At 41.5% G+C, this 19,040-nt stretch overlaps 2 protein-coding genes across 3 annotated transcripts in view; one reads left to right on the top strand and one right to left on the bottom strand.

The window, feature by feature from the left end:
• Window positions 1-19,040, top strand: part of LOC130561722 (fucolectin-like) — a 66,970-nt gene that overhangs the window by 31,414 nt on the left and 16,516 nt on the right. The window lies entirely within an intron of this gene.
• On the bottom strand, window positions 1,713-8,204 carry LOC130561710 (mucin-2-like). Its single transcript, XM_057346204.1, has 6 exons — window positions 7,861-8,204; window positions 6,088-7,277; window positions 4,868-5,980; window positions 3,847-3,914; window positions 3,585-3,628; window positions 1,713-2,570 (listed from the first exon to the last, which is right to left on the bottom strand). Exons 2-6 carry the CDS (start codon window positions 6,119-6,121, stop codon window positions 2,480-2,482), a joined length of 1,350 nt encoding a protein of 449 aa, XP_057202187.1. The 5' UTR covers window positions 6,122-7,277; window positions 7,861-8,204; the 3' UTR covers window positions 1,713-2,479.

Raw genomic sequence — 19,040 nt, 5'->3', positions numbered from 1 at the left:
TTAGATACAGTTGTCTACAAAATAGTTCAAAATGAGCTCCACCTCAACCAACTACAAGACTAGATAATCTTGAGTAATAATAATCAAACTAAATATGATTCACAGGGGAAAAGAGAATTTTAGGTCTTCAGCCCTGGGCTGAGGAAAAACAACTGGCCACATGCCTGTGTCCTAGTTTAGGGTGCTGTTGAAACCTGTTTGGAGACATGGAATAAGCAGATTATAATAGGGACATATAGACAAGCATGACAAAAAACAAACAAATGGCAATTATGATGAAGAATCATTATTTCCCAACACTAAATGCAAGTTCACCCATTGCCATTTTGCTAAAGGAAAATGAATGATATATAAAGAAATAATGTTGCCTGGTAATGTTACTTTTACCTTTTTTTTGTGGACATTTTTACTGTATTTCTGTATTTTGTTTTCAGAGTCTCACAGCACCATCAAAACCTAACATAAGCATGTTGTAAATACAGAAAGGGGCAGAAATAAATAAAATGTTCAGGCATAAATGTGACAACAGTTTCTTGTCCATGACAAAGATAGTACATCTGTATAGGTTTTATTGCCCTTTCACCCCAGGGGACCAGAAGTGTCCCCTGGAAGAAGAAAAAAGGGCACATTTTTCAAGTCCAATGAGCATATCCAAGGGAAAAACAGCAGGACAACTACTTATCCTGTTTTTAATAAATAATGTTGGACACAGTTTTCTCACATATACAGAAAGTTTTTAAAAAAGTGTTTTAAAAAGTGTTTTTAGTAAAATTCCAAATTTCGACCTGGCTCTCAAATATATCGTAAAGATTTGCACAATGAACAAATGTAGATATCCCTTTGTTCTTTAAATACAGTATTTACTTTATTTAATTACTAAAAGTTTTTTTTAACTACATTACCCATAAGCCTTTTTCACTCTATCATGAGACATTGCACTGTAAATTGTAGTTCCCTACTTACGCTGTAGGGTTAGGGTTAGGATTTCGGTAAATGGGTAATTTCTTGCAACATAGCAATCCGTCATTGTTCAATGACAGTAATACTGAAGTCATAATGTCAGTAAAACACAGTTTGCAACATGAAGCACCTTGCATTTTTGCCTAAAAGTTAGTCCAGCCACAGCGTGCCAAAATCCACGTCATACGTAATTGTCCGAATATGGTCATTACGGGATCTTCCAGCTGAAGGTGGGTTATACCCATAGACTGTATAAAATGGTTATACCAGAAGGTTAGTTAAATATTTATTTCTTCTCACTAAAAATAAAAATATACTTTTAGAGTTATAGATTCCTATCTGGGGCTAACCTGATGTGGAAACATATTAGTGAATATTTTTTTCAAAGCAAGGGCCTATTGATTTCCATGGTATGAACCGGAGGGTAAGTAACTGTGACAGCTGTGTACTGTATGAGAAATAAATAATAAACTATTTCAAAATGTTTAATTTCTGCGTGTATATATATATACGAATATATAATTCTTTCCCAAAATGTATCAATATGTCAAACCTTAAAGACAAATGTAGACAGATTTAGTACAGTATCCTCTCTCACCTAGATACTTGATATTAGACAGAAAAATATTAGTTCATATATAAATATAATAGAAATATAAAAATGTAAATAATCATTCTTATTAATAAATTTATTATATTTTAGACAAAATGGAAACAAATATGTAAATGGAAATATGTAACAACAAATATATTGTTATTATATTTATTTTATGGTTTTTATTCATGTTTGGCACAACAGACAGACAGTTCATGTAAACTTACCTATACAGAGATGCAAACAGGTAAAGGAGTAAAAATGTGAGAACCGGGGGCATGCTCCACATGGATTTTTTTAAAGATATTTGTTTCACATACTCATCTGTAAATCCTTCCAGGTATTTTTAAAAATATTTGTATTACCTTATATGTCCAAACTGTAATTTTACACACACAAAAAAACATCTTTACCCTTTTTAGACAGTTTAGTAAAGAGCAAAGAAAATTCTATACAAAACTTGCTAGCAGTTGCCAAGTGGTTTTCAGCCTTACTTTTCCAATACAAATAAGACCAGTCTAGCTTTTTATAAGTAAATATAAATAGTTATGACCAGTCTGCAACCGCCTCATAGGTCACCTATTTTGCTCTCAAAAAAATGAGTTGTCACCTAAAGGTGAGGAGTTTGCATCTATGCTATACTAAAATTGCACTGCAAAAATCTTTAAAAATAATATCTTTGGGAATGCCATTATAACAAACAGCATGTTTGTAACATGCCCTCTCCATGCTACAATACCTGGCAGTTACGCAGTTCATGACAAATGCAAAAGGTGTTTAAAATGACAACTTTTCAAAAAAATACTAAAAGAGTGCATGCACTGTGCAAAAACTTTATGAAGAACAGCAAGCAAAACAACAACAACAACACACTCAGAATTGAAGTGTGCTTGACGAGTCCAGGTGTTCATGGTGAGTATACTGTCATGGTGAAAGCAGGTTGGGATTTGGAGACACTGGCAAAAAATGCTGGAATCCGCTGGCAGGCTCCCATGTGTCATCCCAAGTTTTGCCACTGTAATATCATAAGCAAAACATATCATTAGAACACAGAACAAAAATAAAGATCATTGTTGGGTTTCATTTAGGGAGTTTACTGACATTTATTGATATTTGTCAATAAATTTGTCATTTATTAAAAAACACTCTTGGATTAACTGGAAAGGGGCTATGACTTGCAGAATAAATTGCAGAATAATGAAGTTGTAAAATTTCAGCATGTTTTCATGTTGCATTCCTAGCAGATCTGTCAGTTCTACAGACTCAGGGATAAGGATACTGACTGCATCTTGCTCCCACTGCCATTCGTCATTGTTCTCCCCTTCTTCATATTTAATACTGCTCTTTTCTTTCTCATTGCCCTAATCTACCTCGTTTGACTGCAATCAGTCCATTGAAAATCACATGTAGAACAACATTTTCCATCTTAGAAATATTGCTAAATTATGACAAGTTTAATGTTTCAGATGCTGAAAAAATGTATGTGTTCATGATTCACTACTAATGCATTAGTGGGTAAATGTCCTCGGTCAATGTCCTGCTCAATAAATAAGCTTCAGCAAGTTGTGTATGTAGCAGCTTGAGTGCTTAATTAAAACCAAAAATAGGGTTACATCAGCCCCATTTTATTGTCACACTGGCTGCCTGTCAACTACTTTTAAAACTGTATTAATTACTTAGAAAGCACTGAATTGTCCAGCTCCCACAATCCATTGTGTCCACTTCAATCACAAAATGTTGTGCTCTAACAAATAGCTAGATATCTAAATCCACACAAGGAGGTAGATCATGCTCCTTTTTCTTTAAAAAAAAAATAATGGTATATCCTCCAGAATTTGAAATTCAGTCACACTCTCTGAGTTCAGTCCAGACTACTGATCATCGCCCTTTCTCCTGCCACAGACATCAATAACAGAAACTTCTATGCTGCTTTCAAGACACAATTTTATCTTTGCCTACAACATATTAATCATGGAATAGACCACTTAGCATTATAATGGAATGAAAGGGTTAATAAAACACGTCTTACCACACAGTGCAAGGCAACCAATGGATTTTCAATTCTGCTTTTCCCTACACACACACACACACACACGCACGCACGCGCACGCGCACACGCGCACACACGCACGCACGCACACACGCACACACACACACACACACACACAAAGTAATTATTATTTGAGCTGTTTAAGCAATCACTGGATAGGGCATAACATATTGTTTTATTATCTTTAAAGGACAGAATTAGTCACAGAGACAAGCAAGCAGCCTAATAAAAGACATTTTACCTCCTTTAGTCTTTCCCCAGTTATTTTATCAAATAGGAAGATCTTCTGCCTACTACATTTTAGGCAACCTTAATGATCAAAAAACAAGGAAAGTTTATTAAGCAATGAGTGTCATGCTTTGTAGTTGAATCTCAAGCTAATAGTTGTCATTTCACTTGTGAGGTGATCTGTGGTCCTCTCCACTTGTGTCCAAGTGACTTTGTCCCTGCTTTTTGTGGATCAAGCAAAAATGTACTGGGCTGGGTATCCAAAAGCCTTCCTAGCTTAAAGGTGCAATAGGTGATTGTCTTCAGAAATATTTCTTGTTATGCTGGTTGAAAGTCTCTTCACATCCAGTTAGCAATCATTCAGTTAATGGGTCTAAATGTATTGTATATGTATTTATATATTCTGTGGAAGGCGTAGGCACAAGAAATGTAAGTCCAATCAAAACACTCGTTCCAAACGTTTCTATTGGCTTTCCTACCTGCCAGTCAACATGTATTTGCATACCTCTGTGCACCCGGTTTGTGCAGACAGGATACGTCATCAGCGCGTTCACGTACGCTACGCAGACAGAGCGAGAATGTCAAACAAACAACCTGACCTTCCTTCCTGGTATTGTAGTACTTTTACTAACTGTACTATGAAGTTTTCTCATTGGTTAATGACATGTGATGTTTTGTAGTAATGTTGTCTCTGATCGTCTGATCTGTGTGCGTTCATGTGTTTGGGGGCATGGCTTTGGACAGCGATTTGCAGGGAGGGTGGTACGTTCGTTTTTAGTGCTGTCAGGCTAAAGTTAGCAATTTCCAAGATCTCCTACTGCACCTTTAAGTCAGTGATTGACATTAACCACAGCCCTTGGACACTGTTCACTTAAACGCAGCTAAATAACAAAAGAACAATATACTGCGTACTGGCTATGGCTACCAATGACCCGATGACCCGAATAAATCTAATTTGCCTAAAGTCAACTTGGTCTGAGCGCAAATTCATGAATAGTGTGTATTAAGGTATACCACGGCAAAACAAAACTTACTCTTTCTTTTCTTCTTCACTTTTGGCCCCTCCTGACTCAAGGGCTTGGAGATAGAAGAGGCAGCAGGTGGAGGACAAGATTGTGGAACGGAGAGATCTGTGGGGATAAGAGATGGAGGAGAGACAGAGGTGGCAGAAGGTGCTGGTGAACAAATTGAGGTTTTTGTCCTTTTCTTCCTCTGTCGCAAAGACTTCGAGCATGGCAGTGGAGGTGGAGAAGACTGTGAAGGAAGAACAGCTGTAAAAGTAGTAGAGGAGGGAGGACAGAGAGAAGTTGGAGAGTGTGGGGAAGACAGAGAAACAAGGTTAAGTATAAACACAGTCTCGGACTCCTTTGTGAGATTCTTCGGCTGCTCCTCGGTGAGGCTCTCCTGTTTCACGGTGAGGTTCTCCGGCATCTCCACGGTGAGGTTCTCCGGCTGCTCCACGGTGAGGCTCTCCGGCATCTCCACGGTGAGGTTCTCCGGCATCTCCACGGTGAGGTTCTCCGGCTGCTCCACGGTGAGGCTCTCCGGCATCTCCAAGGTGAGGCTCTCCGGCATCTCCACGGTGAGGCTCTCCGGCAGCTCCACGGTGAGGTTCTCCGGCATCTCCACGGTGAGGTTCTCCGGCTGCTCCACGGTGAGGCTCTCCGGCATCTCCACGGTGAGGCTCTCCGGCATCTCCACGGTGAGGCTCTCCGGCATCTCCACGGTGAGGTTCTCCGGCATCTCCACGGTGAGGTTCTCCGGCTGCTCCACGGTGAGGCTCTCCGGCATCTCCACGGTGAGGCTCTCCGGCATCTCCACGGTGAGGTTCTCCGGCATCTCCACGGTGAGGTTCTCCGGCTTCTCCACGGTGAGGCTCTCCGGCATCTCCACGGTGAGGCTCTCCGGCATCTCCACGGTGAGGTTCTCCGGCATCTCCACGGTGAGGTTCTCCGGCATCTCCACGGTGAGGTTCTCCGGCTGCTCCATGGTGAGGTTCTCCGGCTGCTCCACAGTGAGACTCTCCGGCAGCTCCACGGTGAGGCTCTCCGGCTCCAAAATGGAACCACTGCACTGCTCCTGACAGGGGCTGTTGTGCTGCTCTGCTATGGGCATGTCACTGTCCAGCTGCTGTGCTGTGGAGGTTGCTTTAATACAGGTTTACATTCATTTCAAATCTGTATTATATTAATAAAGAAACATACATGTATTTTAAATAATAATAATAATTTCTGAACAAAAATCTTGCTCTTACCCTTAATCAACATAAATTCATAAGCCCTTTGCATCTTCTCCAGAAAAATTCTTGTGACAGGAGTGGGGTGCAGATGGGTAATTATGTCTGCAACCCACTTATTTGAAGCTTTTTTATTTTGTTTTCCAATAAATAAAATGGGCTTGTAACCCACTGCCTCAAGTTTCCGCACCTGAAATGAACAAAATCAGTTACTACACATTAAACCCACTGAATTATTAGATACACTAGTACTGTATAAAGCAATTTTATTTTAAGGTTTAAATTTAATCTTGTTTTTTATATGATTAAAGTTCAATTTCAGATAAGGCCAGTACTCTTTCAGTTTCTACTATTGCCAACATGACTGACTCATTTGACAGAGAACACAACTTCTAAAACTTCTACCTTGTCTGCTTTGAACGAAATAAGATTAAGTTTATAAAGGCCACATCATACTGCTAATAGTCTATGATATACACCATATGACAAAAATGGGCTTTCAGTTACACTTCAAATAACACTTATGAGAAATTTTCATTTTACTTACTGCAATACGGGCAGAATCAATTATACGCCCAACATTTCTGCTTTTCTTGACAGATTGCCCCCACTGGCTATCCAGTGACACCACTTTGTCGTTTATTTTTTGTTTAGTGGACAGACTTCCCAAGCAGACATAACAACTTTTCCTGCTTGCCTGATTGGGAGTCTGGCAAAATGGGCAGGGCCGAAATTTGGGCCTTGTCATAGCTTGACAAGAAATATAACGTATACAAAATATACACAAAAACAAAAAACAGACAGACAGTGTGTTAAAATAAAGAGAGTTTTTGTAGGACCTATTGAGAGAAACAGAAAGATGGACAGATACGACAATGTGAATAGAGAAAGAGACAGCGAGCTACAGAGACACAAGTACAGGTTAACAAGACGGACATGGCTCTTAAAAGTGCCTTTGGTTTTAGTGTGTGTGTGCGTGTGTGTGTGTGCGTGTGTGTGGAGGTAGGTTACATAAAGGAGAATGTTGGGAGCTGGCAAATTTGAAGGACCTGATAAGAGAGAGAGAAATAAAATATTGAACTCCTTACATTTTTACCAGTATTTTCTTCATCAGTGTTAGCAGATCGGGCAGTTTTGAGTTGTACTCCGTGGAATAAAATGGGCTTGGACAGGTGGCATTTTGATATTTCTGTTGTACCCTTTTATTTCTTTAAGGTAAATGACAGACATGGAAAATGATTTACAACGTAGCCTTCTTTAGAGAACACTTAATTTGCTTTATTATGCCATATGATGAGCCACAATATCGTTGTAGTTATGAATTAATTTGTATAGTTTATTATTGGTAGGATTTGTGTGTTTACAATATAATTTTGTGTGGATTTTGATAATTTACTGGAAAACACACCAATCTGGCAACACTGTTCTTCATCTGAACATTTATAAATGGCTAAAGTGTTGTGATCGAGCTAACTTACTGTAATATAGGTAACTGAACACACATCATAATTAAAAACCATACAATCTCCTATGATATTATCTTGCATGATTATATGTGGAAAAAAGATACAAGCTTGAATTTAATGAGCTAACTTAACTTAGCCTTAACCAGCCAACACGTGCTGCAGCACGTTATATTGTTTATAATATCTGCTGTCAATTACTGCGTAGCGATATTGCTACCATGCAATTCTAAAGGTTCTCAACACAACTTCTTGACCTTATTAAACAGTTTTTGTTCCGTAAATTTAATGATTGTTCCCATCTGTGTTAATTAACTGTTCTACTTACCGAGTGGGAAATCGCAGTGGACCTTGGGATCGCGCCTTAAAATGACGTCAGCACCACAGTGCGGCACTCGGGCAACGAGCGGTTTTTTAAATAAAAAAAATCAGTTAAATATGACCTGGGCGCCGCCAATTGACTCACCCTGCCATAACTAATTTATTGTAGACTTTTATTTTTTATTTCTATTTATCACGAGCCGTACACACTGCGGTCTGCTTACCTGCACGTCTAATGTCAACGCCGCGGGCTCGGGTCAGAAGTCTATGGGAATCCCTGCAAGTCAAAATATGACGCCAAAGGGGTACCCAGTGAGTTAAAACATGACGCCAAAGGGATCCTGACCAAGCTTCAATATGTGACGAGTTGGGAGTGAGAACGTGTTGGACTGGGAGGTTGTTGCATCACCTCTGCATCAGAATTTAGTTGCGTCTCAATAGTGGTTTGAGTGGTACTTGTTCATGTTGGGACTTATGCTGTTAAGTTAATGGTGTTGAACCTGGTGTGGTTCAGTTCCAGTTGGGAACTCCAACAATCTTACCCCCATTAACTCTGTTGGTGAATAAAAGGTAACTGTAGGCTACTCTATTTTATTTTACTTTCATTTTCTTGGAAGTTGTAGGGAGAGGGTGCCACCCATTTTGGTTTCATTGTTAATCTGATGTGTTTGGTCAGAAAGGGAGTTGAGGGAAGACTTATGTTGTTTATTTTCTTTATTTTCACCCTGATTAGGTGAGATAACCCCCCCTTAAAATAGTTAGTTTCTCTTTTGTTTGTTATTTTGGCTTCACCCCTCTCTTGAGCTAATGCTTCCTTTGATAACAAATAAAACACATTTTATTTGTTCTATGAACGCGTGTGTGTGTGGTGAGACATTTCTGGGGCAGAGGTTTGAGGTGGCTTCCCATCGGTTGCTTTTATTGTTATGAACTTTATTCTTATTTTTTTCTTTAAATGATACTCCTCTCCAACCCTAGACTGGGGAGGATCGTAATAATGCAGTTATGCATAAGTCCCAAACTAAAATTGAGATAAGTGAATGCTGCCTCGTCAAAATAGCCATCCCAAAATACAAAACGTTTTAACAAACATGATCGCTTAGCAACCTCTAAAGAAGGCAGTATATATGGCAGCTATACCGCAGTCAGCCTGCCTCAACAGACTGAGAAACAAACTTTCATTTCGATATGATTTATTTTACTCGACAAAGCACTTTTCTATGAAGAAACTCAGCTCGATGTGAATGGAGCGTATTATAACCTAAATATCCAGTGCTTTTGTGTCGGATATACCGTATACGTTCTGTACAGTTAGCCGACTGTATGTGAACATTTTGTTTATTTCATTTCGAGTTTCGTTGTAATTGAGAATCCGCATTAAACAGCCTAATCAATTGGCTTTTATTTTCGTAAAACATTCTCCATCATTTTTAGATTTTTGATCGTCAAAAGCTTATAGCGTTTTATACTGAATGCATGCAGCATGTACAGTCTATATGTAAATAGAAAAACAAACGCGTTCGTATAGGAAATCATTTTAACAGCCACTGTACAGTAAGCAGACTTAGCCCGCAGCTGTTACATGCATTAAGACCTTACACCGGCTGGCTTGTTAATAAGCGTTTCTTGTCATTTAATCAGTTGTCAGCAACAGGGTAGTGTTCCGACATGTAAAAACATGACCCAATAAAACAATTCAAAAGGAACGAAGAGGATGGTCGGACCGCGGAGTCGAACTCCTGTCGTTAAAAGCAATGATGTGCTGCTGCCGCGCATGAAATGAAATGAAAGAGACTAAATTGTTTCAAATCAAAGGGAAAGAAGCAGAGAAAAAGGAAGTACTACAGACTGGAGTGGAACAGTGGACGGAAACTCTCAAAGTTAACAAGAACAACCTGATAGTAAAGTTGGACACAGGTGCTGACTGTAATGTCATTTCAGTGCGAGAACTGGAAATGCTGAAGATAGACAGAAAGGACATGAAAAATTCACGCAGCAAACTGGTAACTTATTCAGGCCACAAGATGTCACCCTTGGGTCAGCAACGAATTGAATGCCATGTACAAAGACAAGCAGTACAGGTGCTGGTCATATAATTAGAATATCATCAAAAAGTTGATTTATTTCACTAATTCCATTCAAAAAGTGAAACTTGTATATTATATGTGACCCTGGATCACAAAACCAGTCTTAAGTAGCACGGGAACATTTTTAGTAAAAGACAAAAATACATTGTGTGGGTCAAAATGATTGATTTTTCTTTTATGCCAAAAATCATTAGGATATTAAGTAAAGATCATGTTCCATGAAGATATTTTGTAAATTTCCTACCTTAAATATATAAAAACTTTATTTTTGTGAGTGGATGGTCTGCCGCAGTGTCCCTGATTAACAACTTCAAAGGCGATTTTCTCAATATTTTGATTTTTTTGCGCTCTCAGATTCCTGAGTTTTAAACGGTTGTATCTCAGCCAGATATTGTCCTATTCTAACAACTCATATATGTATAGAACGTTTATTTATTCAGCTTTCAGATTATGTAAAAATCTCAATTTCGAAAAATTAACCCGTAAAACTGGTTTTGTTGTCCAGGGTCACATATTCATTCATATCACACAGACTAATATATTTCAAATGTTTATTTCTTTTAATTTGGTGATTATAACTGACAACTAATGAAAATCCCAAATTCACTATCTCAGAAAATTAGAATATTACTTAAAACCAATACAAAGAAAGGATTTTTAGAAATCTTGGCCAACTGAAAAGTATGAACATAAAAAGTATGAACATGTACAGCACTGTACAGTTGGGGCTCCTTTTGCCTGAATTACTGCAGCAATGCGGTGTGGCATGGAGTGGATCAGTCTGTGGCACTGCTCAGGTGTTATGAGAGCCCAGCTTGCTCTGATAGTGGCCTTCAGCTCTTCTGCATTGTTGGGTCTGGCATATCGCATCTTCCTCTTCACAATACCCCATAGATTTTCTATGGGGTTAAGGTCAGGCGAGTTTGCTGGCCAATTAAGAACAGGGATACCATGGTCCTTAAACCAGGTACTGGTAGCTTTGGAACTGTGTGCAGGTGCCAAGTCCTGTTGGAAAATGAAATCTGCATCTCCATAGAGTTGGTCAAAAAGTGGAGAGGAAGGGGGACCCAGAGCTTTACACAAAAGTTGGGAAGCCCCTAACACCGGCCGTCACGGGTGGAGGCCTAATTCTCTAAATGGCGAGAAGCCGCCTGGCACCATACGGGCCACTGGGTAAGCATTATTCCCCCCTGGGGGAAAAACGCTGCAGAGGCCTCTACCTACCGTAGGGAGGAATTAGTGGAGACACCATATGGTCTCACCATCAGGGGAGAACTCATGGGAAGAATGTGCGGACTGCAGGAGTTAACCGCAAGGTGGGAGTCCACCTGGGGAGGTCATGGGTTGCCAAGGTGGGAACCATTCATGAGGATACATCAGACGGAACAGCCCATGGAGGGGGGGGTTACCACTTCTGGAGCACTAGGTCCGGTTAGAGCTATCTGGGAGATAACTCAACTGTTCCCCGGCCTAAGGGGGCAGGGCTGCTCTGCCCAGCCTGTCCCCTGGAAGGGTGCTTAGTGATGGATGGAATGCCTGTTCTTTACCCCAGGGGAAAGAAGTGAGGCGGGATCGCCACTGCTCCCCCCGGAGGGGGAAGGGCTTCCGCAGGCGTACGCCCAACGGCTGCCGGTCCTACCTGTTGCCTTGCAGGACGCGGGCTGACACCGGTTCAACGCGGAGGTTGTAGAACCTCTGCAGATGTCTGAGCCAGTGCCCACGAGGAGGCGACACCCCGAGTGGAATGCGCCTTAACTCCTAAGGGGCAGGGGCGATCTTGCGACCGGTATGCCAAGGATATGGCATCCACGATCCAGTGCGCCAGTCTCTGTTTGGAGACAGCTCTCCCCTTCTGCTGACCTCCAAAACAGACAAAGAGCTGCTCAGAGCTTCTGAAGCTCTGCGTGCGGTCCAAGTAGAGGCGCAGTGCGCGGAAAACTTACACGCCCTTGATGGGAGTGTAGGCCAAGCCCTCCAGGTGGCCGCTGTCAGCGGGCACAGGTGCACTGTGACAGCATGCTCCACCTGGGGGATCTCGACATAGCCCCTGGCCGCCCCACCATCGAGGGAAGTTCTTGATCGACTGAGCCGTTCTGATTGGAACGGGCTGTGAGGGGCGCGTTCCAAGTCTTACTCAGCTCCTCATGCACCTCCGGGAAGAACGGGACCGGAGCTGGGCGCGGCTTGGAGCCGCGCTCAAACCCCAGGTACCACGTGTCCAACCGCGAGCGCTGGGGTAAAGGCGGTGCTGTGCACTGCAGCCCAATGCTCGCGGCGGCCCGGAAAAGCATGGTTGACATCTCAACGTCCGCTTCTTCCTGGGCTCGACCCCCCGGGGGAGGGAGCTCCGAGGAATCGTCGGGGTCGGATGCCAAAAGATCGCCCTCCGATCCTGTGATCGACATCTCATCTTCGTCACGCACTTCCGAGTACGTGGCGGAGGAACAAGACTGGCTAGGACCGTCTTTTAAGGGATGTTCAGACTAGCGAGACGGGGCGTGAACGGTCCGTGAGCCTGCGGCTGGCGGGTTAACGTTCACAGTGATCCCTATATCACCCCCGGTGTTAACCGAAGCGGGCGGCAGGGCCGTAGTCACTGCCGTCACGGATCGGTTAACAGACGAGGTGGTGGCTTTATCCATGAAGAATACCGCCACCCGTGACCGCAACGTCTGGATAGGCATCCGCCCGCAGTGCGGGCAGGATGTATCCACGAAGGCTGCCTCAGCGTGCCGGAGACCCAAACACCTGAGACAGACATCGTGTCCATCCCCTCCCTCAATGAGCGCGTCGCACCCAAGAGAAAAGCGGGACATGCCACGCTGGAGAAATTTGCTCTTTTAGAAAAAAATAATTGCTCAGACACTTCCAGAACTGCCGAGACACCCAGGGGAAAGTCGCTGCAGGAAGGGACCGTCCGCTGCACCACGTCGTAGATTTCCAGCAGGATAGGATCAGCGAAGATCTGGATAGGATCAGCAAAGATCTGGAGACGCTCATCAGATGCTTAGGCTCTGAAGAACAAAAGGTGAATGAATGAGCACGTCGGCTTCCCTCTTATACCCGGACATCCGGGGGCGGAGTCCGGCATGCAAATTTCATTCGCCAATTTTCATTGGCCTTTTCTAAGAAGTCGGAAGCGATTGGTTCTCAGGGACGAACCCCATCTGTCGGTTCGACACAACGTCGAGAGACCGACAGAAAGGGAACTTATGTTTTGTTCAGGCTATTGATCTTCTGAATATCAAATACTAACATAAATCCATGCTCTGTTCTTCTCTCTGCTTCAACTTCAACCTTCTTCCTATGCTAAACTGTATGTGTGTGTATGTTAGATTAGTATGTGTCTACTCTAGGTAACAAAGTTCTGTTTTATTTCACACATGACATTGTTTGTAGTTCATGTTCATAATCGGGAGTCCCTAAACATGCAGATTCTTGCTACCTGCTTGTAATGCTAAGTGATTTCCCCAAATCATGAATTTGATCTGGATAAGTATAATTGATCATAATCAATTAACTTAATCCTAATTTGGGCTGATATTTGTCTCCCTTACAAAGGGTGGTGGAGAATATATTACTTATAATTGTGATCAAAGCTCATGATAATTCTTACAAATTTGTTAAAGAATAGTGTTTAAATAATACTGTTCCTCATTGAATCCCTACAGCATGAAGAGCAGCAGACACGTGCTGCTCTTTCTTATTGACACTAATGTATTTAACCCTTATTGTGAACATAATTCCTATGGATTGAAATCATGTTACTCCTGATGACCTGTCAATTTCAATTGTTCTGGTTTTTGTATTACTAAATGAATTAAAAAATGTAAAAACTAAAAAAGATCTGCATCTCATCATCCTGAAGGAAGCCAAACACAGGAGAACTATCTACTCACATGCTTCCTCATACACAAAGACCCTCGCTGTGTTCCAAACAGGATATTTTGGCTTTGAGGGGCACTTGAGAGAGAAAACAATCATGACCGTCATATTGAAGAGTCGCTCCAAACCAAAGTGTTTCAAACTGACAACATCAAAGAGCTCATCGAGTCTTCTCCAGATGAATGTGTTGTGTTCTTGTTCTGGAGATGACAATAAAGATTTGACAACACTTGAAATGTCGGCTGTTGCATCTTTCCTCCATCTGTTCAGGTGAGCCATCATCCCTTCAACATTTGCTTGAAAATGTTTGAGAATGACTTACTGGTTGTCAATGTTTCTGGAGAGGAATGATCAGTTCTGTGAAACAATACTACAGTATGTTGCTTCTCTGTGAGATCTAGCGGTCACATGTCAGTTCACATCTAATCCTGAAGAAATGAGGTGTGATCTTCTTCATTCACTAGATCATGTTATCCGTATGAACCTAAGAAACATCTTACAAATGATCACATGTGCCCTGCTGTGTCAGCACAATGTAAAATAATTGAAAGATGAGATACTTTTCAAAAGTTTGTCGCTCACATCAGAGGCGTTCAGTACATGAGATGAAATGAACTGAACTTCAGATTCTCTAATGAATGATTCATGATGTGATAAGATGAAATGAACTGAACTTCAGACAATTATACCAAATGTTAGAGGATCAAGCCAAACCTGAAAAACACAGATGGCACAAACGGAGCCAGACCCAAAGGCACTCGAGACATCAGATTGTCACTTGCATCGCATATTGCCGCCATAGCATCCTCTACCCCAGATGCGGCCTTAACAAGGCACTGGTATTCTACCACCCCCTATACACCTTGAGAACAGATTTGAAGCATTAATGAATGTGGTTGAGGAATCCCCAGATGTGATTGAACCTGGATTGTATCAGCCAGCAGCTAACATAGCTACTAGACACTCAAGGTCGAGCAGACAGCGGCATTCAGCTCAGAGCGCAGCCGAGCCCAGGACTCTGATAGTGGGTGACTCTATTATCAGAAACATCCGGAGCAGGAATACAACTACATGCTTCTTTCCTCAAGCAACCGTCTCTGATGGGAACAGGGAACTTCGGAACATTCTAATGAAGCACAAGACTGCAAATCGAATCATCATCCATGTAGGGAAGAACGATATTCAGCAACTCCTTAAAAAGGATTTCAGTGAACTCATTGAAACACTTCAAAGTCTTACAGTTCAGTCGTTCCTCAGTGGAGCACTGCCAGCGAGAGGAACTAACATGTTTTCATGCTTGCTTGGGCTGAATATATGGCTATAAAGAACCTGCAGTATAAAAGGAGTCAACTTCAATCTTTTCTGGGGCCATAGACAACTGTTTAAACTGGATGGCCTCCACAAACTTGGTGCAAGAGTGCTAAAGGACAATATCTTTGATATGTGGATCCTTCATCCACTCAACATGAATGGCGCACACACACACACACACCTGGACAAAGTATGAGTGACCACAGGTTTTTGGAAGAAAGGTTTGTGTTTTTCAATAACCCCTTCTTTGATCAACTTTTATTTTATGGAAGATATATTGACGACATTTTTATACTTTTCAATGGCTCGAAAGAGGAATTACAACTTTTTGATGAATATACAGTATGAACAGTTTTTTTGATTCGAGTAAATTCAACATGGAATAGGATGATAAGGAGCTTCCATTTCTTGACGCATAAGTCTTGAAAATGGATCAAACCTGATCAAAAACAGTATATCGCAAACCGACGGACAGAAACAGTTTGTTACATGCTTCAAGCTGTCTTGTGTGACCGTTAAAATAGGGTCTGCCTATAGCCAGGGGCGCAACTGCACATTTTCTAAGGGGTATGCGAGATCAGTTTTGGCGCCCCCCCATCCGCCACCCCAACCCAATACAGACAACACACAAATAAAAAATGTGTAGACAAGTTTTATATTCCCTTTGGAGTCATTCTAGTTATATTTTAAATAATCTCAATACATAATTGACATAAGTACATAAATGTAGTGCACAGAAATGCACAATAAATTAAGATGCGACTAATGATTATTTTGATAAACGAATAATCGGACGATTGTTTTTTTTCAGATAAAAGGCTCAACAATTTTTAATTTTATCTTTTTCCTATAACTAAATAAAACCCCAAATAAGGGTATTTATTGGATTCTTTGAAGTGAGCCTATATAATCTATAATTTTGTCATGTAATACCTTTAATAAAAAAGCTTGTCGAGTTTTAAACAATAAAACCTTTTTAAATATCCCAAATAGGTAACTATCGTGTTGTAGCCCATTAGAGATGTGCTGGTGAGGAAATGTTCCCAGTGAATAATAAACTTATTTTGATCTTAAATGTTAGACATTTAGATTATTCCCTTTTCTTCAACAAAAAGTATTATTAACATTTTTCATTATTATCAAAACGAATAAGACGTATAGCATACTCGCCTTCTAGGCTATAACAAAAAATATTTTTTCCCACATTAAAACGAATGCTTAGTTTGTGCTTCATTAACAGCTATTTAATAAAAATACAACAATAAAATAGTAGCCTAGCCTATGTTAAACATACTTTAACTGAAACTTTATAATAAAACTTGTATTGAAAAACGAACAGCAGAATCAGTTAGATTCGCTGGTAAAGGCACTAAACCCATTGAAAATGAGTGTAACAGCTCCTACCCCTCCTCCTCCCTCCAGAAATAGAAGGAGGGTGGGGAGCGAGTTGAGATGTTTTCAGTGTGATCAGTTGGGTCACATTGCACGTTATTGTTCTGCTCCTCATCGAAATACCACCTCGTGGGGCCGATTCGCCTGGATGCTCCCCAAAAAGGCCCTAACCTTAGGCTGCATGGCTTTGTCCCAGATACAACTACCACATTCCTGACACCACTTCTCCACATCCCTCGTCATACCTGGCCAATAGCAGCGTCCCCGCACCAGCTGCAGAGTTCGCTCCACACCTTGATGCCCATGCTTGTCATGGAGGCTAGACAGTACTTCTGGAATACAGGAAGTATTGGAAGAGGCCTATAGGCATGTGAGGGGACGGTTGCAGGCAAGGAGGCAGTTACGAGATCAGAATTACAAGCCCAAGGTCAATGACACCGGTACAGGAGAGGGAGAGTTGGTGTATACCCGTAATCATGCCATTAAGGGCTGTAATAAGATTCAGGACAGATGGGACGCCACACTGTATAAGGTGGTGCGGCAGCCTAGGGAAGGGGGTGCCCCTTACTCCATTATCCCCATGGACCAAGAGAGCCCAATACGACAGGTACACCGAGCAGAACTTAGGGGTGTACCCAGGGCGGTGGTAAGGATAAGAGGGTGTTCTGGGGCCGATAAAGAGGCCCAGGAGGAAATTGAGGGTCATACTGCTGATGAGGAGGTAGAGTTTCACCCGGTGGGAATGTTGCAGGTTGAATCATGGGAAGAGATTAGATCTCCAGACTCACCTGTAAGCAGTCTTGGAGAGAAGGGTGTTCGAGGGGATTAAAGACGCCCCGCCAATAGAAGTACAGCTGGTAAACATTTGAATCCCTATCGGTTGCCAAGATCAGCTGGGGGGGATGAGTGATGTAGAGGATTAAAAAGTTTTTTTCTTTTTCATCGTCTGGTCGCCGATGCAATTCGAGGGGGTAGAATGTAGTGGGTACGACCGAGGGAGTTGCCCAAGAGAAGGGATGTGGTTAGAGGGATAAAGGTGCCTGGTGGGAAAGAGTTGAAAGAGGTGTCTGTTTCTGGCCGGCAGGAATTGATTGTGACTCACCAACTCGCATGTGGATGCTGTGTTGAAGGAAACGTTGGGGAATAAAACATAGTGGACGTATGCCGGGCAACATTTGTGTGGGAATATCGGAAAGGTAACCCGCCTGTTTATTGTGGTGAATGGGATGAGGAACATTGGTTTTAATATAATCAAGAAGGTTTTAATGTTTGTATATTATAGCTGGGTGGCGTCCGAAGTAGACGGATGTTCACGCCGGAATCGGATGTTTGTATGTGACCATGTGCGAAGGTGCACATAGGCCGATCTCATTGGACTATTGAGATGGGTATGAACGGCTAATTGGGGAATGAGGGATGAGGGTTTTTAATTTAATTATAATAAAGATGTTTTGTTTTCATTTTCAGTACGGCAACGGCTACTTTGGCCTACAACGGCCTAATCGTTGCTCTTATTATATTCTTATTTGTTTAGGGTTTATTTCTGGTTTCTTTTGGTATGTGATGATGCCTTCTCTTCCGTCCGCCCGACAAAGGAGGGTATCTAGGCCTATTAAGGAGGCCCAGGCGGACTAGTGTTATTTTTTTATTTTGTTTGTTTGTTCGTTGTTTTATGTTGAACCTCTCCCACTGTGTAAATGTCATGAGGATGGAAGGTAAAGGCGCTGTAGGCAGAGATGAGACATTTAACCACATGTATAAGTGTTTCACTAGGGTGTTTTATTTGAATGTCATGCTGTGATTTGCGTGTATTTCTTTTGTTTCTTTAATTTTGTTTGCTGTGCTGTGGATGTATGTGAACGCTCATCTCTGCTGAGGTAATTTGGGAACCGTCCTCGTGCGTAGCACTGGTGTGAGTGCCACCAATAAATTCTGGCAACTTTTACCTGAACCTGTTTCGTGTAAAAGTATTCCTTGAAGAGAGTACTGTAACAGTAGCCTATATGTAAAACATAATTTAACTGAAACTATATAATAAAACTTTTATTGAAAAACAAAATAAGACAGATAACATACACTCAATTATAACACAAATAAATAAAAGATCTTTGGAATTTTCCCCTTACTTTAAAACATTTTTAGTTTGTGGTTCATATTTCATGAAAACAACATTGTTAAAGTAAAATAAAGACAAACTCACTTACATTGAACAAAGAAGTTTTTATTAACAAACATTCTGTTTCACTGTCCTCACGCAATCTCACGGTGCTATGTGCTGCGCGCTGTATGGAGAAGACGTGTCAGCTCGTGCTGTTTGCAGAAGACGCATCTGCTTGCATTGTATGAAGAACACAGGCCTGACGTTCAAACTGCACAGCTTGCTTCGTATGGGAAAGGCGCATTCTGATGTTTAATGAAGAGCCCGACAACTAGCTTATGTACGTGATAGTGAGAAACTTAACAGCTATAACATCCTTCAGCGCCTCAGGACGTATCCTTGCTTGATCCATTT

Source organism: Triplophysa rosa, linkage group LG1 (assembly GCF_024868665.1).
Source record: "Triplophysa rosa linkage group LG1, Trosa_1v2, whole genome shotgun sequence".
NCBI lineage: Eukaryota > Metazoa > Chordata > Actinopteri > Cypriniformes > Nemacheilidae > Triplophysa > Triplophysa rosa.
This window is presented reverse-complemented; position numbering and strand designations above follow the sequence as displayed.

Bases quoted from the DNA above. Each gene is read 5' to 3' on its own strand.
- LOC130561710 (XM_057346204.1), bottom strand. From the start codon at position 6,121: ATGCAAAGGGCTTATGAATTTATGTTGATTAAGG. The intron at 3,915-4,867 runs GTAAGTTTTGTT...TTGATCATTAAG, and splicing joins AGTGAAGAAGAAAAGAAAGA to GTTGCCTAAAATGTAGTAGG. The intron at 2,571-3,584 runs GTAAGACGTGTT...ATGATATTACAG, and splicing joins TGGTTGCCTTGCACTGTGTG to TGGCAAAACTTGGGATGACA.